This window comes from Sceloporus occidentalis, unplaced genomic scaffold (genome assembly GCF_023333645.1).
Source record: "Sceloporus occidentalis isolate IW3139 unplaced genomic scaffold, rSceOcc1.0.p SCAF_2, whole genome shotgun sequence".
Taxonomy (NCBI): Eukaryota; Metazoa; Chordata; class Lepidosauria; order Squamata; family Phrynosomatidae; genus Sceloporus; species Sceloporus occidentalis.
In genome coordinates, this window is record NW_028316982.1 from 206,358,522 (window position 1) to 206,378,840 (window position 20,319).

Genomic DNA, 20,319 nt, shown 5'->3' on the forward strand with positions numbered 1-20,319 from the left:
TAGCATTCGAGGTCTTTGGGAAGATGCGTCAGAGATGCGCCACTACTTTTCTCACTCCACCCTACATATTATTATTCGGAGGGCAGAAAAGACACGACGACGGTTATAAGGAAGGAATTCCCCTCAGGGAGTGGTCCCGCAACATTGCCCTTTTAAGGGATTTTGGACTTCAGCTCCCAGAAACCCACGCTATTAGCCAACATGGCTGAGGCTTCTGGGAGTTGAAGTCCAAAATCTTTTAAACGGGCACACAGTTCGGTGTCCCCAGGCCTCCTTCTCCCACAGAGCAGCCTCTCAGCCAGGGCCCTTGGGGCGGAGACTCCCGTCTCTCTCTCTCTCTCTCTCTCGACAGCCTCCCCGCCATCTCCTCCTCCTCCTCCTTCCTCCTCGGGTGCGGAAGCCCTGTATTTCTCCTCCTTGTCTTCGTTGGGGCTGCCGCCATGGGAGGCAAGAATAAGCAGAGGACGAAGGGCAACGTGAGGGTGAGAGGGCCTGGGCTGAGTGTGGGAGTGTGTAGATGTGTGTATAACAACAATAACAATGATAATAATAATAATGATAATCATCCCTCCCCACTTGGGGGCCTGGAGTATTATTATTATTAAGCCTTCTTTGTACAGTGCTGTAAGTAGAATCCATTAAAACAGAATACAATTAAAAGCTGCCTCTGAAGCATGTTATTCCGTGTTGCCATTCAATAAAATAAGGCAGACAACAAGTTAAAACGGCATTAGATAGATTAGAGTAGGTCCAGGGAAGCTGGTTTTGTGGAAGGAGTGTTATGCCCAGCCCAGTCCTCCTTTTCCAGGCCCTGCCCTCCATTCCAGCCTTCTGTCCAGGAGGGATCCCAAAGAGGCCTCCCTTTTGAGCAGGACCAAGAAGCATGGTTTTATACAGTATTTATGTATAGTGACAAAACGTCCTCCTTTTCCAGGAGACATTCTCCATTCCAGCCTTCTGTCCAGCAAGAATCCCAAAATGTCCTCCATTTTGAGCAGGACTAAGAACCTTGATTTCATATTTACCTGTGGTGAACAGAGTTCCTCATCCAGGACATGTCCTCCATTCTGGCCTTCTGTCCATGAGGATTCCCCATGTGTCCTCCATTTTGAGCAGGACTATTACTATACATTGCTAGGTGTCCCCCAGTCATCCTGTGTGGTTAGGACACCTGCTTTACCTCTTCCCAAGGGCAGGGGTACATCTACATTGTAGAAATAACGCAGTTTGACACCACTTTAACTGCCATGGCACCATCCTACAAACTCCTGGGATTTGTAGTTTTACTCCTTGGCAGACAAGGCTAAAGACTTGGCAAAACTACAAACCCCAGGATTCCATAGGATGGAGCTGCAGCGATGCCAAACTGAATTGTTTCTGTAGTGCAGATGCGTCCTAGGAGGAGTCTGTTCCCACAGCTCTGTGGTTACAGGAGTGTTTTTGTGCGTTAAAGCAGATCTCAAGACCTTCATGACTGGAAAAAGGGGGACCTTGAAACATACCAAGTTGTTAGGAAGTTTGTAGAATTCCAGGGCAAAAACATAATAGTCAGGTGATAATTTTATTTTTGCTGTGTATGAAACCCACCGGATGATCTTGGGCAAGTCACACTCTCTCAACCTCAGGAGAAGGCAATGGCAAACCTCCTCTGAACAAATCTTGCCAAGAAAAACCCACCATAGGTTCGCCTTCGCCATAAGTCGGAAACAACTTGAAGGCACACAAGATCAAGACACACACACACACACGCTGGATTTCATTGCTTATGGCACAGCGATATCTACATAGCTGCCTTTTTCTTTTCTTTCTTGTGTGTATGATTTCAAGTCACCTGTTGACTTACGGCAACCCCATGGATTTCATTGGGTTTTCTTAGGCAAGGAATACTTACAAGTGGTTTTGCCAGAAATATAGCTACAGCACCTGGTTGGTATTCCTTAGTGGTCCCCCACCCAAGTGCCAACCACATCTGACCCTACTTAGCTTCCAAGGTCAGACAGGATCTGGTGCCTTTGGAGTATTTAATTTGCTTCCCATTGCCATAAGCATGAACTGAAAGGAAAGGTCTTTACCACAATAAAAATCTAAATTCAGTGGGATTCTGTATTATTATTATACTTTATTTATATAGTGCTATAGATTTACATAGATTTTGTGCAGATTCATTGCCAGATCCCCACTGAAAGTACAACTAATCTGTGTTAGGTGCCTGTGAGTATATTATACATGTCAGCTTCAGGCCTGGTATGTATTTCCTCCCTGTATCAGAGTCACAGCTGGCAACCAAGAGGGCATTGGATCCTGCATTATTATTAATAATATTAATATTAATATTATGCTTTATTTATATAGCGCATGATCTGCCCACGTCTCCATCTCTACCAATGTTGGAGAAGCAAGTGCTACAGAAACATCCAAGGGAGCATTGAGGTTTTCTGCCATCAGAAGGACTAAGCTGAAAAGTCATATAGGCCCACAGAATTGCAGTCTTCATGTACAGCATAATGAGTGTTAAAACAAGGATGTTAGTAAACAAATTTTAGAAATCATTCTCTAAAACTAATCCTTTCTCTTGACAGCCCTCTAGTAGTGGAAGGGCAGCAGAACTTCTTGCCAAAGAACGAGGAACTGTTCCAGGGTTCATTGGCTTTGGCACATCTTCACGTGATCCAGGATATGTTCCCGCGATTCAAGGAGCTGAAGAAATAGACAGCTTAGTTGATGCTGATTTTCGAATGGTGCTCAGGAAACTTTCCAAAAGAGATGTCATCACCAAATTAAAGGTTGGTTTCTTGTATCTCTCTTAAAGTTTTGATTGAGGTTGCATTTATAGGTTATAATTTAATACCTGCTGTGTATTTTAAGGGCCAGGGCTGTTAAATTTATTTTATTTTTATGCCATCTTTCTCTCAAAAAGGGACCCAGTGTGTCTCACACAATATACAAACATATTAAAACAACATTTTAAAAAACAATTACAATAGCCTAATTGAAACAGTAAAAAGCTAAAAATTTTAAACATACAAAATTTAAAACATACAAAGCTAAAAAGAATAATCTAAAACCAACTCCCTCATCCCCCAATAAAACCAACCCTGCAAGATTTTTAAAAGCTTGCCGAAATAAAAATGTCTTTGCCTGCCGGCAAAAGGCCAGCAAAGAGGGGGCCAGCCTAGTCTCCCATGGAAGGGAGTTCCAAAGGGTGGGAGCAGCCACTCAGAAGGCACTCTCTTGTGTCCTCACCAAATGAGCCTGGGATGGTGGTGGGACCGAGAGAAAGCCTTCTGAGGATCTTAGAGCTCTAGGTGGTTCTTAAACACTAAATCCAGCACTTCTCATCTTGAGTTCTATTGTGTCCTTTACATTTTACCAAGCCTCTTACAGAATCTTTTCACTTTTTAAGTAGATAGAGGGAAGTATTTTATCATTTTGATATTTTACTAGTCTACATTTTGCTATTTCCCTTACCTGCAAGCCACTCAGGGAATTTGGCAACAGCAGAAACCATATTAATACTTTAAACGTAGAACTTGGTATTTATTTTGCAGAATATAATGAATCGTTTTTTTTAAAAGAAAGCTTCTACTGAAATGAAGCTCCAGTTTGAACGTTCACTGTCAACTCTACCATCTGTGCTTCATCTGCCTCGTCTCGATTAATGTGTGCCTTGGGAGTCAGGCAGAATTATCAGCATGCTTTTAAAATGCTCTGCAAACAAGTTACCAAATTTTAAATGAAAAACGTATGAATGAATATGTCCCAGAACATACTACTTTAAATAGACCACATACATCCAGAAATACTTTAAGGGGAAAAAAGTTATGTTATATAGTACAAATAATGTTGCATTGTAGGATATTACTCAATTTGGTTGAAATTATCTTCATGCCATGGTTGCTGAAATTTGAGTGTAGTTTTGAAAGTTTCTGTAGCCCCTGAAACATCTTTGGGCAGAAAATTGGCCCTGGGTGATTGAGTTCAGCAGAACATGATGTCTGATAAGCATGAAAGGTGAATCGACAGAGAAAGTCAAGGTACATCTAAGTACAACTCACCCTTTCCTTATGTGGGGATCCGTTCCGCCCCCCCTCCCAATGTAAGGGGAAAAATGCATATATTCAAGCCCTGTTAGAAGTAATGGGACTCGTGCACGCGGAGTTTTTCCAGCGCAGTTTCCAGCATCTGGAAATAGTATGGTGCGTCCACCTATAACGTGGGCGCGCTGTACATTTGAAATCACTGCTACTAACTATATAGAAAAATGTTTAAAGCAATGTGGGACTGGAACTTTATTTGATGGCTGAAAAGAACCATTGTTGGGACAAGTTGGAGTGTGCACATGATACATGTCCCAAATGCAACCAGAGGTCATCCCAGACGCTGCTCTCTTTGAAAGAGCCAGCCCAAAGCTGGCCCAAAAAGGAGCGGAAAAATCCACTTCTTTTCGGTGGTTGGTTGGGGACTGTAACAGCAGCCCAAATTGGGGCTGGGTGCATGCAGCTGCTGTGGCACCAGCATACATGGGCCCTATGCGGTCCCAGGGCAGCCCTTTGGGGCCATCCGTTTTACCTCTCAGTGAGGTTTATATATGTTAAACAAGGTTCATATTGTGCTGGAAGTGATAATGATTTCAACAGGACATGTAGCCCAATCTGTTATATGTTTAGTGATTTAAAGAAATTCAGTTGAAATTCACTCGAATTGATTCAGGTACGAGGGTCATTCAATAAATACTTAGCCTACCAAAGAAAAATGAAAATTTTGGAAAAGTGGCGATTTATTTTTCAACATAGTCTCCTTTTAGCTTGATACACTTGGCCCAGTGATGCTCCAACTTTTTCAACCCGTCCGAAAAATACGTTTTCCCGAGGTCTGCAAAATAGGCCTCCGTGGTGGCAATGACCTCCTCATTCGACCCAAATCTATTCCCGGCGAGTGACTTTTTCAGGTTTGGAAACAAAAAGAAGTCACAGGGGGCCAAATCTGGGGAATACAGTGGCAGAAATTCGTAGCCCAATTCGACCAATTTGGCCATGACCGCGGAGGTGTGAACCGGCGCGTTGTCGTGGTGGAACAGCACCCATCGCGCCGACAGCTTTCTCATGACAATTTCTTTGTGTAAAATATGATGCACCATTCCTTCTGCAATGCCTACAGTCTCAGCTATCTCATGAACCTTCAATTGGCGGTCTGCCAACACGAGATCATGGATTTTTTTTACGTTTTCCTCCGTAGTTGCCGTTTTTGAGGCACCTGGGCGTGGCTCATCAAAAACCAACGTGCGGCCATGAACAAACTTGTTGAACCAATTCTTGATGGTCGTCATCAAAGGAGAAGAGTCACCGTACACAGCATCCAAGCGCTCTTTGATTTTGCTGCGCGTTTTCCCTTCCAAAAACAAGAATCGAATCACCGAACGATATTGCTCTTTTTCCATTTTTGTAAAACTGACCGACACGCTCGCTTCCAAAGGCTATTAAAACAAAACAAATGAAGGGAATTAACTGAAACTTTGACAGTAGGCTTCTAAAAGAATGTACTGCACAATGGTAAAACGCTTTTGTAACAGCAGCGCCATTGGGTGGTGAGGCTAAGTACTTGTTGAGTGACCCTCGTAAGTGTAGAGAGAACGTACTGACTGTCCACTTTGTCCTTAAGTTACCAAATGATTGATAAGGAGCTACAGTCTGAGGGGTCTTTGATATCATTTGAGAAATTTCTTTTTGTATTGTTATGTGGTTTTAACATGCTTTTGAAAATTGTTGTCCAGCAGTGAAGGCAAGTGAGGTGAAATGGAGTACACTGTACTATTGTACACAGAGAGTCAAGCACAATGTGTGTGTGCTTTTAACAATCTTGTTAATTGTTCCTGTCTTTAATTTTAGGCTATGCAGGAATTCGGGACAATGTGTAAAGAAAGAGAAGCAGAGATTGTTAAAGGAGTACTACCTTATTGGCCTAGAATTTATTGTAAAATATCTGCGGTGAGTATCAAAACTCTTGGATTGTATTAAAAAAAATGAACAAATGATCTTTCTTTGAATTTTCTATGCTAGGTAAAGAAATGTGTAAAAATTATTTTCAAGGTGGGGAGATTAATTTGTTCTGAAGAATAATGTCATATAAGATTGTGCTTTCTGATTAAATTATATTGATGAAGAAGTAGAGAAAATATTGGATTCATACTGTTTTCATGCCTCAATTTTGTAGATGTCAAAGTATGGTGCAAATTGTTTTCAAGATAGAGAAACAATGAACATTTGTTTGTTTTCCTGCATTATATTGTAGTCTTCCTGCATTATAAGTAGTATTTACTTTTCAATATTATAGGATCATGACCGCCGAGTCCGGGAAGCAACACATGAAGCATTTGAGCAGCTTATTCTGAAAGTTAAGAAACATTTGGCACCTCATTTAAAAAGTCTTATGGGATACTGGCTGATAGCTCAGTGTGATACTTACCCTCCTGCAGCATCAGCAGCAAAAGTAGCATTTGAAAAAGCCTTTCCACCAAGTAAACAGCCTGAAGCCTTACTGTTTTGCAAAGATGAAATTATGAGTGTAAGTTTTCCAGTTTTTGAATTAATTTTTTTTGGCCAAGGGTGTTTTCTGTTTTTAGGAGAATATAAATATTTTACTAAACAGAAATATATTTTGTTAAGAAGCTTATTAGTTACTCTTTTGTTTGCAATTACACTTGTCCCTCCATATTTGCCGCTTTGACTTTTGCAGATTTGATTACCGTATATACTCGACTATAAGTCGACCTCATGTATAAGTTGAGGGCAAGTTTCAGGGCCAAAAATAAGGATTTTGCTATGACCCATGGATAGGTCGAGGATAAACTTTAGCGGCATATAGCAAAGGATCTAAAGGACGAAGCAACGCAAAACAATGTCAAAGAACTTACAAAAGTCCAGCAAACATAATTGTTTGTGCTTACTCTTAAGGCTGGATGGATGAGAGAGTAGAGGGGGTCAGTGCTTCACATATTATACTCCTGCTTTTCACCAGGGGATGGTTCCTTCTTTTAACTAAGAGTTAAGATACACTACTTACATTGACCCATGGATAAGTCGACTCAGGTTTTTGGGGTCCATTTTGTGACCTAAATTTCTAGACTTACACATGAGTATATACAGTATTCACAGATTTTTTTTTAATATGTTCTCCTAGGAATATCTAGGTGCTGCAGCGCAACTCTATGGTCAATTTTAACAAAAAGTCTCACTGAAGGACCTAGAGATTCCTAAAGAGAACACTCCACTAGGCATTTGTAGCTCCTCCAACGCAATTCGATGCGCTGGAGGACCTAGAGATTTCTAGGGAGATGTTCTCTCTAGTAACAACATAGTGTTTTTGTTATTTGCGGTTTTTCCACATTCATGGGGTCCTGTGACCCTAACCCCAGTGAATGTGGAAGAATGAGTATATTTCAAATATATAGTTTATCTTCGACTTCGTATATTTTATCATTTGCACTTTCTACAAAACAAAGTTCTAATGTAGAACTGATAGTCTCAGTGAATAATAATAATAATAATAATAATAATAATAAATTATTTATTTGTATCCCGCCCAATCAACGAGGAATCCGGGCAGCTAACAATAATGGAAGTACAATAAAAAATACAAGAAAAACAAACTAATTCCTTCCCAGCCCCCTAGCCATAATTATCAAGTATATTTTTTTGCACCAACAACCACTCAGTGGATTTCAAGGTTCTACTATGAATGATATGGATCTTGTAAACCTGAAGTCTGCCACATCTAGTTTACAGTCTGCAAAAGATAAAATAGCATAGTAATGTTATTCTTACTCTAATGGATATTAACGTACAGTGCGCTCTTTCTTTACGTGGGGGATCCGTTCTGGACTTCCCTGCGTAAATCAAATTCTGCCTATGCTTGAGCCCCATTTAAATTAATTTAAATTAATAGGGCTTGTGCGCGTGGCGGCGCAGTGGTGCGTGTCCCATTATTCCCCTTCTCCCCGCGCAGCTTTCGGCATATGCTGAAAGCTGCATAAAGCACACCCACGTATGACGCGGGAGCACTGTATTTCCATGTAAACGATAGGATTCTCCCTCCCCCCTGCCCATTTAAGGAAATCTGATTTTTTTTTTTTAAATCCAGGTGCTACAAGATCATCTTTTGAAAGAAACACCGGATACACTAAGTGACCCTCAGTATGTATTTTTTCATATGCACACTTTTTTTTATTTGTAAAAAATAAAATGTAGTTTGTGCTAATTCAGTTTGTATGTACAAATAAGATGTAAAGAAGCACATTTGCGATCTCTCAGCTTAAATGAGAGGAGAATTTTCTTCCAGTTCAGAGCTTAGTCTGCACTGTGCACAGTGACCACTCTGCATGAGCAGACTACTTAACTGATTTCAGCTCACATTTCCCCTTTGTGTATGCTGTGTTTCCTGTTCATCTCACTAGTGCATGGGTGGCCTTTGTGTACGAGATGGTTCTGTGTGTACTTCATGTCTGTCTGGTCAGCTGAGAACTGCTGGATGATGATACAAGTTACTTTATGAGATGGTTATACGTGATACTTCTGAATAAGTACAATGTGTTCTAGCAGTGTAGGTTCCTCATGGAAGAATTTGTGCTTGGATAATCTTGTTACCATTCTGAATTGTTGCAAGATGCACAGAATATTTGAGATGAATTAGAAAATGAGTAGAAGGTGACATGGGATATTGATGGTGAAGCTAAGTAAAATGTCATTTCTCTTGTTTTTAGCAGCAGTATTTTTCTTTAAAACCTCTGTGATTGATCTCTTAATATACAGTACAATCCATAATCAAAAGCTAAATAATATCAGGGGTTTTGGAGTGAGGTTGTGCTGTCTTATTTAAACATGGGATTTGAAATCATATATAAAACTGTATTGGTGATTGAACTGTGCATTTACGCAGCTTATATCTTCATTTTTCCTTTCACTCCAGAACAGTGCCAGAAGAAGAAAGGGAGGCAAAATTCTTTCGAATTCTAACCTGTTCTTTGCTAGCATTAAAGAAATTGCTTTGTATGCTGCCTAGTAATGAGAATAGGTCACTGGAGGAGAAGCTTAAGCCTTTACTGTCACAAAACAAGTTTTGGAAATATGGAAAGCACAACACACCACAGGTATTTACTTTTTGTCAACATTTCACCTCAGAATATAAAACGGAGAAGAGTAAACTGTATTTAGACTATATTAATGTTTTTCTTTTAATCACAGTTTTTTTTTCATATAGAGCTGGCCCTTCATATTCGTGGGAGTTCTGTTGTGGACCTCCCCTCCCCCGATAACAAAGAACACTGGATCTCTAGTCCCATTGTTCTCAATAGTGGTGCACTGTGTGTGCAATTGCACTAGCACAGCCGCGTGCACATGCTGGCATTGGGTTGAATAGGGTGGGGCCGTCTGCAAATGCTTAGACCCACCAATGGCAAGAGGCATCTGTATTCTTGCTGCTTGTCATATTTTTATATTTGGGATTTGGTTGAGGGGCTCTTGAAAACTCTTAAAACCCAGAGGCTACTAAATTATTATTGCACTGAGCTGCAAAACCATGTAAATATTGTCAGTATTGCAATCTGATTTATTTAGATTGCATATACATGCTTCAGTTCTGTGTTGTGAACAAGATGCACTAGCATAAAAAACTGCTTGGAGTACTAGACCACTCCTGAGCAGTATTTTGTCTGTTGTGTTTATGCCATTAGAGTTTCTAAGCAGTCTGAAAAAAAGCAATTATTTTGGAATAGCTCTATTAATGTCAGAGTTTCAGCCAATGAAATGTTGTGTGGATTGTAGCTCTTTTCAGAATGATAAATGTTGTACAAGATGCGTTCATGCTTAAAGAGAATTTTTTTTAGAAATTAGATCTCTTGTCAACATCCTTGTAGAACTAGTTGAGAACTTGGCTATATCACATTTTTTTATGTTTTAAGGTAAACTTTATGTCAGAATTATGGTTCCCTTCATCTGACGCTGTTCAGTAAGACAATTTTTTAAACTTAAAAAGAATTTCCAAAGATATAGCAATAGCAGGTACATTTCTATACCGATTATCAGTGCACTGAAGCATTCCCTAAGCGGTTTACAAAATGTAAGCTAATTGCCCCCAACAAGCTGGGTACAGTACTCGTTTTAGTGATCTCGGAAGGATGCAAGCCTGAGTCGAGCTTGAGCCCTTTTGCTGGTATTGAACTCGCAACCTTATGGTTTGTGAGTGATTGGCTGCAATATTCAATTTCAATAAGAGTAGAAAAAGAAGACTTGAAAATGTTGCTGCATATGTATATACACAAGATCTCCATCTTTTGGTGAATGTTTAGAAAGAATGTCAAGAGACTAGCCACGGTGGAGGAGATAAAACTGTTATAGCCTTTTCTCCCTGCTTCGAAAGATCTAATTTTCCTTCCTCCCCTCTGCTTTAGGTCCGTTCAGCTTTTTTTGAGCTGATTTCTGCTTTTTGTCTGCACATTCCTGAGTCAATGAATGCTGAAGCATCAAGACTTTGCCCAACAGTTCTTCTTAGCATTGATGACAGTGATGCTATTGTATGCCCTGCTCTTTGGGAAGCTGTACTCCATGTCCTTACTACCATCGAGGTAATGCAGAATACTATACAAAAGCATGATCTTTTTGGACTTTCTCAGGCACTGTTAAAAAAAAAAACCAGCAGTTTATATAGAGAGAATAAGGAAGGTTATACGTGCCAATTAATCCTTTTCTGCACAACTGTTAAAAGTAGATGAGGCCTGTATTCAATTGCATCTCTTTCACCTTCTTTCACAAGCATTAAAGAAAGTTGTGGTGATGCCATTACTCAGTTTACAAATGGTTCAAATAAGCAGTCTTGCTCATACTACAGTATACATAGAGAGGTGATTGTTTAGTGTGGTTTTAATGTTCTTTTTTGGAGGGGGCAACAATTTGATTATTAAACTAAAGATTTATGTGCAAAACTTCGTAAATTCTGACTGTTATCCCTTATTGTATATTTTATAGTCATCTGGAAGAGAGGTAAAGTTGCTTTGCTCTAACATCTGCAGTTAAGAGTGATTAATTGTCTTAGGATATCTTAAAACATTAAGATTCACTGCTTTTGAACTGAATTGGTGAATTTATAGTTTTGATTAAGGTAGAGGGCTGGTGTTCTTCTGTTGCAGTGTCACAGGTGAATTGTACATGAAATACGTTAGCTGTCTAGATTAGAGGGTAATTTCCAAGCCATCTGCTTATTCTTTAATTTATTTCTGCATTTTGGGGTGTTCTGTAGGATTGTTGGAGTCATGTGAATGCAAAAAAGGGAGTTCTGCCAAAACTATGGACAGTGCTTCGAGAAGGAGGACATGGGCTTGCTACTATTATATATCCGAATCTCTTACCATTTATTAGCAAGATACCACATGGAATTACAGAGCCAAAGCTAGACTATTCTAGAACATTTTTTACCTCCATAATTCAAGGGTAGGTATCACTAGCTCTTATAGAACTAAGAATTGCCATATGTGTTTTTAGAAATGGAAAATTCTGTCAGGTAAAACTGAGGGATGTAGATGCCAGACTTCAGTATTATGCATAGTTATTTACCTGTTAGTTGTGATAATTTGATACATATTTTTAAAACTGTTATTTTGCTTGTTTTGCTTTTTGGTGGTGTTGTGTTTACATGGTTACAAATTTTACAACTCTACAAGTTTCATAATCCATTTTTTGCCTATGTTGTTATTTCTGATACTTTCTACTGGTGTCATTTACAACAGTATGTAAAACTAATTATTGTAGAATTATTTAATTGTTCCTGAATATTAAATCAATACCAATGTTTGTTCTGTCTCTTAATTTTGTTTGCTTAGGTTATTGACTGAAAGAGCTATGGTTTGTCGTTCAGAATGTTCAGCAATCATGTCAGCATTTATGGAATGCTTACAGTTTATGGTACTACAGAATGTAGGTGAAGAAGAAGAACAAATTAAAGTCCAAGAAATGCTTATAAGTGAACAGGTATTTTATTTTAAAATTCCACTTGTGTATGATCTAATAGTAGTTAAATTTGATGTTTTTAATTTGTTTTTTCTTTTCTATATGGTAATTTTATCTATTCCTCTTTTATTGTTATTATCTTAGAATGTACGCCTTGGGCAGGCTTTTATATACTCTTTAATTTTACCGACTTTGTACAGCGCTGTGTATAATTACAGCGCTTTAGAAATAAAATTTAATAATAATAATAATGATAATAATAATAATAATAATAAATTTTCAATTACAGTCTCTTGCCTGAAAGTCTGTGGTGAAATATCTGGAAAAATCCTCCCTAGGCAGGAATTTTAAAATGAAAGGAAGCACAACCAAAAAGGACCTCTTTAGAACTGCATTTGTAAACATGGCTGAAAAATTTCCTTAGATTAAACAAACATATTAAATGTTTTCTCTCAAATATTTTCAGAATGAAACATGACTTTATGAATGAACAAATATGTTCTGGTGGGTGAGAGAACCATTATCTTTAAGAATGTATATTTTTGGTGTACTCTTACCCAATTCACTATTGTTGGGGTTTCCTTCTTCATGTTTATAAATTATATAAGCTTTAAGTATACACATTTAATGTCATACCTCATGGCCAATTAAATTAGGATATGTAATGACATCAGAGGGAGGCAAATTAATAAAACAGGATATGTGGCGGGAATAAACACACCCCAGATTCTGAGGCAGCCTGACTACTGTTTCATTTCCTGCTTTACTGTGATCTTTTCATTGCTGCTGCAGAATTGTTAGTTAAGGAGCAAAAGTCAGGCTGCTTCAGCAACATAGGTGTACCTGTTTAGAATGGGTAAGTAGTCTTGCCATGCTTCTGCAATAAGAAGTAAGCTTTATATTTTTTTACGGACAAAAAAATGCAAACAGTTTCATCTCAGCTCAGTACAAGTATTCTCATTACTAAAACTACTGTGTTTTTTCTCTTGATAGTTAATTCCCATCATTGACATAGTGATTAAAGAGCCCAGGTTACAAAATGGACCTTTGTTTTATGATGTAACAGATGTTTTACATTTTTGGAAAACAAGAGCAGAGATTTCAACTGGTGACAAAAAAGCTCTCACTTACCAGAGAATGATGCTGAGCTTTTGGGATGGCCTTTCAAATATATGTGTGGGATACGTTGATATGATGGATGCAGATGAGAAATCTTTGGCTGCCATGTCCTCTTTGCTACAAATACTCCAGAATCCAGGAAAAAAAATGAAGCCAAACAAAAGAAAATCTGTGAAGATCAGATTTGCAGAAGACACTCAACCTGAAAGTAACAATGAACATGAAAATTATGATGATCTCAGAAGTAACAATGAAACCAGCACTCTTGCTACTGGGATTCATGAGCAAAATCTTTCATCTCTACAGAAGGAGCCTTTAGAAGATTTAGTTTGTAAACTTTCTGAACTGAGTATTGTGTATGCTAATGAACAAAAGTCTGATAGACACTTAAAGTTTCTTTCTGCTTTGCTTAGCAACTTTGCTTCTAGTAGAGTTTTTTACATACTGTTGGAGGACAGAAACAAACTAGAAGCTGGAAAGGTTCAATATGAAAATCCATCTGTCCAGTTTTTGTATGAAAACCTAATTGATTGGCTGAAAGAAGATGGGAGAAAAGAGACTGACTTCTTGGTTGATATTTTGTATAGTGTCCTCTATTGCTGCAGCAGTATCACAGAGAGAGAACACATTCTCGATGATTTAACTAAGGTACAATTTACCTGTAAAATAAACTCAAAAATCTATTTTATGTGCTTTCATATTTTGATTAGTTTGGAAACCATCATCAATGGTTTCCAGTGAATAAAATGAATAAAATAATCCATTTTAAGGCAGTTTGGATGAATATGGATTGAATATTTAGGATTGGAATAGAAGGGTAATCCTAAATAAAAAATGACTTGGAGGCTCACAACAACAAAGAAACATTAATGTTAATGTTAATAGAATTTTGACTGACCTCTTATAGCTAATATTAACTAATACAAAATGGTGTACATGAAGTGTTTCTTTTAAAATCTGAACAGTAAAATTAACAGATTAAAACAGCACCTTCAAAAACACTAGAGCTATACATTGTATTTGCGAGTTGCTAACAAACTATGCCAGTCAGGGTGACAATCATAATTAGTATTGAAAGCTCGTTTAAATAAGGCAAAGTGAGAATGAATAAAAAATTAAGAGAAATTAGGCAAGGTTTTTCTAGTCACATTATTGAAATCTTTTTTGTTTCAGATGGACCTGAACTGGAATATTATTCTTCAGATAATTCAAAAGGTATGTTCAGTTTTTATTTTCATACTTTCCTACCTGATATTATCTTGGCTGCAGAGAAGTACAAAGTTACTTCAGTGAGCACAGGCTTTCCAGCTTTCTTCTAGTGAAAGCTCCCTGGAGCAACATCCCATGCTAAATGAGTTTTCTTTGACTCCAAGATGTACTTTGTAAAACATGTCTGATGAACTAGATTGGTTCTAAGATCCAGATTGCATCCTGGAACACCTGCCAGGACATTTTTGATATCAAGGGTGGGCCCCTTTCCTTGAAGATCTGCCTTTTTATGTCATCCAGCTTCTTTCCTGTTTTTTGTGAGGAGAAGGGTATGGAGTGAAAGAGTCAGTTGAAGGAGCTGTGTCTTTTGGTGCCGGCTCTGCACGTTGACATCTTCAATCTGTTACATAGTACATAATACAAATTATACAATCCACATTTCATAATAAGCTTTTCTCTCCTCTCCCCCTCCCAAAAACAGCATTGAGGGAAATACATTCCAATCAAGTTAACAGTCATTTATCGGAGATGTGAAAAATATAATTAATTACATTTTTTACTTCTTCATGCTCCATTTTACCTTCCACTTTCTTAATCACAATTTCTCATTTATCTTTCCATGATTCTTTATTACTTTTCCCAATATATTTAAGTCTTCTTTCCCTAAGGAAATCAAATAATATGTATTATTTTATATATTTAAACAAATAAGACTTATTCCAATTTGATTTGTTTTTCCATCCATGAGCAATTGTTTTATTATATATCTTTGATTACTATTTAATCCTAATTCCCCTAAACTGAGAGTTAGACAATTTTCTTTGCTTAATTGTATCTCTATCCCTATTTTTATATTTATGTTTCTTAACCTCTGTCCAAAATTCTTGAACAAATGGGCATTCCTACCACATATGTATGTAAATTCCCTTAACTTCACATCCATGCCAACATTTTGACTGAAATTTATCATACATAAATGCTAATTGATGTGGCGTCCTGTACCATTTCCCAATCATTTTCATTTGTTATTCTTTTACATTTTTATTTTTAATATTAACAATTTCTTGTAGCCAAATTTTAGTTTTGTCTGTATCAATCAAATCTTTTTCCCAGTTCATTGTCAGCCCCTCTACCGTTCTAAATTGGGTTGTTAACATAACCTTATAAATTTTCCTTATTAGTCCTTTTCCACCTTCTAATTTTTAAAAACTATTTCTTCTAGCAATTCATTTTGGTCTAAAATATTCAATTGTATTTTATCTAATAATTTTATTATCCCTTTTATTTGAATCCAGTATTGATTTCCAATTAATTTAAATCCCTTGATCTTTATTTTTTTTTAATATCTTTCCAAAGTCTTCATTGTTACTTTTATTTAAATATTCAGTAACCACTTCCAGTTTTTTATAGCCAGTTTTTTGCTCCACTTCTCCCTTATTTTACAATTCACTATCATTGGACCAATTATTTTCTCTTTTTCTTTCTTTCCCCATGTTTTTCCCTGGAAGATAGAGACATGTTGACATCTTCACTTCTTCCTCTCATTTGGAATGGTGTAGGAGCAATCTAACAGACTCGACTGGCTCCTTGAAACATAGGCTATGTTTTAGCAATCTTCATTCCATCATCCTCTTTTCCTCAGGGAAGTCCAAGTGAAATGTGGCCTTGAGAAATGATCCTCAAGGCTGGACACAGTTGCTTCCCGGTCTTTATCCTTTCTTGGCTTCAGGGTCAGTGCAGGGGTCACATGAGAAACCCAAATCCAGAGGGATTTTCTAATCCCTAATTATTACATTTTAAATTGCATTGGACTGTGTCCTCTAAATCTGTAAACTTGATAGATTACTGGAAATTACTGCTTCTGTAGTATTTGTGTAGGTTTAAAAATAAAATAAAACTGAACAGCGCAAGGATCTGAATTTTGACAGCAGTGATTCCATCTCATCATAATAGCCATTTGGAAGGTTAATATTAGTGCTTTTGCTTGCACCATTATGAGGGGAAGAAGATAGTTTGGACGTTGAGGAGGAAAAACAGACCGGAGTAGCCAAGAGATTTTGGATAGCTTTCTGCATGCTTTGGTCATGATAATTTCTTCACTCAGCTTAATGCACTATTAAATAAGAAACTACTCTGAAAAATCTGATGTTTTCTTGATATAGGCATGTTCAAGCTCAGAAAAGCATTCTTTAAGTTCTACATGGTTAAAAGGAGATGTGTTAGGTGAGAAGCTTGTCACTCTGGCTGATGATTTATGCAGCACAAGCTTGAAGACAACAGTAGCTTCAACAGAATCCTTTTATTCAGAAAGATGGACTCTACTAAGTTTGGTACTATCTCAACTGATTAAAAACGGTAGGTGACTTTAGCTTTCTTAGTGAATAATAAAGACCTGCTAAGGTTGGGAAGAGCAATATAATATAATAATATTATAATAATATAATGTTGCATTTATTCTTGATAAATAAACAAGGTTTCAAAAGGTATGAAATATAGTCCTAAAGAAGAATCAGTTATTGCTGCAAGTCCATTTGTCTTGGGGTTGTGATTCTGTGGTTGCAGAATCATGTATTGGCCTGGGAATGACTTACACTGTGTCTCTTTTAATCAATAGAATCCTTGATTGGTGAAACATATGTTGAAAGAATTATTGATAAACTACAAGCAGCACTGACTAAAGCAAAGGATCTTTCAGAAGCTGGAAATACAGAACCATCTGTGTCTTTCATCTGTGACATAGCCTCTAACTTTTTCAGCTCAGTTAAAGGGTGCTTGTTGATGCCTTCATCAGAAGACTTGTTGTTCACCATTTTCCAGTTGTGTGCACAAAACCAGGATACAACACATTTGTCAGGTACTACATGACAACTAGGCCAACTGCATATTGATTCTTGTATGTATTTTTCCAGCTGATAGATGCAGTTCTTAAAAAACAAAAACATACAAAATAAAATTTTGAAGCAGAATAAGAATAAATATTAAGGCAGTGCTCTGTGTGTGTGTCTACAAGTCACCTGTTGACTCATGGTGATCCCTTGAATTTCATAGGGTTTTCATAGTCAAGGAATACTTAGGGGTTGTTTTCACCAGTGTCTTCCTCAGAAATGTAGCCTAGAGCATCTGATATTCATTGATGGTGTCCCATCCACATACTAACCAGGGCTGACCCTGCTTAGGTTCCAAGATCAGGTGGGATCTGGTGCCTTTAGGCTGTTTTACTGGCCAAGGTAATGCTATCAATTTCAAAAATTTGTAAGCCTTTTTGGATAAAATAACTGATTGTTCTGTGTAACACTGCATCTTGACATGGTCAAAATAGTAATTATCAGGGTATTATTAATTATTAATTATTATTAATAATTAGTAATTAATAAATTATTAATAATTTCCTATATCCCATAACTGAACGCATACCAGTTCTTTGAAGGGATACATGATAGTACTGTAAGTAAGTTTATACAGATTTTGAAATCAGAACAACATAAGAATTCTCAGAAACAGAAAACACTGAATCTTGTTGTTGTTGTTGTTGTTGTTGTTCTAGATTTCCTGGTAAACAAACTGAAGCACACTTGGTTGTGTGGCCTAACTTCCCTTGTGTATCATCTTAGTGATACACATAAAGAAAGCACCTTCTTGAAGAGATCAGCATTCTGGGTCAAAAACCAGCTTCTGTCTTCAGTACTGGATCTTAAAAGGTAATAATATATTAAACTTTTTGAACTAATACAGCACACCTGTGTTATACGCAGGCATGCCATACCCGGCTTCCAACATACTCTGGAAGCTGTGCCAGAAAAACTCCTCTCGTGCCCCAGAAAAAGTAATGGGGTGCGGCGCGAGCATGCTCCCCATTACCTCTTTACGCAGGGGGGTCCAGAACGGATCCCCACGTAAGGGAAGGGTGCACTGTACATGTTTAATTAAATCCCATCTTGGAACAAGGTATTACATTTCTCATTAAACAAAATCACAAGGGCAGTAACCACTGATGATGGGATCTGTATTATGAACATCAAGGGAACACTGCTTTAGAGTAGAGTAGTCTAGTGTATTGATGAAAGCTAAAATTTCCCTGGAGGAAAGAGTGCACTGTAGCTCATATCTACAGTGCTTTTTTTTTTAAACTTCAGGGGTATGTCCAGATGCTGCTCCTGGCTGTTATTAATGGTATGTAAGTTTTGAAATGCAAGGTTTAGAATCATCAGCGAGTTCTCATATGGAAAACTAGTTTGTGTTTTTTGTGTTTTATTCTTCAAGTAAAATATTGGTTTCTTCTCAGTTTGCAGGTTTTGATCTCTGCGGTCAATGACTTGTTGACTAAACTACTGCAGACTGATGAAATTTCTGCTTCTATTTTGAAACATTATATTGAATGGCTCACTCCAAGCAGGGCTGAGTGGGAAAGGATGCGTGAATCTTTGTCTAGTGAGGTACATAAAAAGTAATTGCACAATGCATACTGATTATTTCTGTACCTAGATTTTTGTTGTGAATATAAAGAACACATTTCACTAGTTAAATTTTAGATACCTGCAAGGTATTGTAACCAGCTAGTTTTTGGATTGATGATGTGGTTCCTAATTATTTGGTCCATGAATCCAAGATAAGTCACAGTCATGGACAGGCTCCTTCCTTATATATAATACTTGTTCTGTTAATAAAATCTCCTCTAAAAATATGAATGCAAGCTTTTCATGGTTTTAAGTAGACTCTGGTCTTGCAGAGTCATTTTGTAATTGATTTGTTTACTTCGTTTTTATTTGCATATATATACAACTGGCCCTCCTTATAGGCAGGCTTTCCTTCCGCAGCTTTGAGCTCACACGGAAGGCAAGCCCAGACAGAAATAATGGGGCGTGTACTTGGGCTGTGTGCCCTGTGCACCACCCTGAGCACACGCCCCATTATTTCTTATGGTGCTTCAGCATACGCTCTTTTCCCCATATGCAGGCAGGTCCAGAACAATTCCCCCGCATATGGGGAGGGCAGACTGTACATGTGTTCGTAAATGCACTGCAGAAAGCTTGTTTTTCAAGCTCACACTATCACTTTAGTGCATATTTATGCACTCAGTATAGTTATTAAGCTTTATGACTCCACTTGGTTTGTAAGATTAGTCTTTCAGGACCAGTTTTTGTTCTTGACGTAACATGAGCATGTAAATGTACATATGTGTCATGAACCTAACATGTAGACCTTTCTCCTAGACAATGAATAGCTCTTGTAGTTCCACAGGACAGTTTTATTGATAGAACATACTAAAAACATGTGTCTTTGACAGATCTCAGGTTGCAATTCAAAATACAAACATTTATACAGGTTTTTTTTGTGAGGTTTTCAGGCTGTTTATACAGTTCAGTTACATTCCTACTTACAACTCAGAGGAGAGTTATCATTGGTCACGTTTATCCAAAAGTTCCCAAAATGTGTAATTCCATTCCCAGGTTCTCTTTTCTCAGTAAGGCTCAATGTTCTTGAATTACTTTGGAACATAAACATGTCTCTCTTCTCAGACTGGCATTATCTTCAGGCACTTGGCTTTTCTATAAACAATAAAACAAACTTACAAAACTTGAGCTTTTAACCTAAGATTTTAACACAGTATAACTAAATGAAGTAAAACTTATACAATTATCTACTTATAAAATGTATCAATTAATTGTTAACCCTCTTAATAACAATTCATTTAAACAATCTCCAATCATACATTCTGAAATACTTAACTATTTGGATATATGAATTCTTTTAATACAATCCCTTTAATTAATCATATCTAAAATCTCTCTAATACATTTGGGAGTCTACATAGCATATTTATGAACCTCTTCTTATATTAATCAAACAGTATAACAATTGTTAACATATCTATTATTAATCTTATCATAAGCCTAACTCTAAACAATATAAAACCCTCTAACATATTACTGTATATACTTGACTATAAGTCGACGTCATGCATAAGTCGAGGGCAAGTTGTAGGGCCAACATTATAGAT

The 20,319-nt window shown here is 37.4% G+C and overlaps 2 protein-coding genes across 3 annotated transcripts in view; one reads left to right on the top strand and one right to left on the bottom strand.

Annotated features, from left to right (window-relative positions):
* Positions 1-170: 170 nt before the first annotated feature.
* The window catches only part of LTN1 (listerin E3 ubiquitin protein ligase 1), a 41,537-nt gene continuing 21,388 nt past the window's right edge, over positions 171-20,319 (top strand). Inside the window, exons 1-15 of one of the 2 annotated variants that reach the window (XM_089512146.1) lie at positions 171-482; positions 2,580-2,783; positions 5,886-5,984; positions 6,331-6,561; positions 8,137-8,189; positions 8,962-9,142; positions 10,442-10,615; positions 11,287-11,477; positions 11,867-12,014; positions 12,987-13,760; positions 14,286-14,327; positions 16,484-16,676; positions 16,936-17,175; positions 17,866-18,019; positions 18,604-18,754. In XM_089512146.1, coding sequence (XP_089368272.1) covers positions 441-482; positions 2,580-2,783; positions 5,886-5,984; positions 6,331-6,561; positions 8,137-8,189; positions 8,962-9,142; positions 10,442-10,615; positions 11,287-11,477; positions 11,867-12,014; positions 12,987-13,760; positions 14,286-14,327; positions 16,484-16,676; positions 16,936-17,175; positions 17,866-18,019; positions 18,604-18,754 — 2,877 coding nt within the window. In that variant the 5' untranslated portion in view covers positions 171-440. The remainder of the gene's footprint in view (positions 483-2,579; positions 2,784-5,885; positions 5,985-6,330; positions 6,562-8,136; positions 8,190-8,961; positions 9,143-10,441; positions 10,616-11,286; positions 11,478-11,866; positions 12,015-12,986; positions 13,761-14,285; positions 14,328-16,483; positions 16,677-16,935; positions 17,176-17,865; positions 18,020-18,603; positions 18,755-20,319) is intronic. The other variant, XM_089512145.1, reaches the window with a different exon arrangement.
* The window catches only part of HEMK2 (HemK methyltransferase 2, ETF1 glutamine and histone H4 lysine), a 32,218-nt gene continuing 31,595 nt past the window's right edge, over positions 19,697-20,319 (bottom strand). Inside the window, exon 7 of the transcript XR_016280226.1 lies at positions 19,697-19,867. The gene's annotated coding sequence lies outside the window, so the exon portion shown is untranslated. The remainder of the gene's footprint in view (positions 19,868-20,319) is intronic.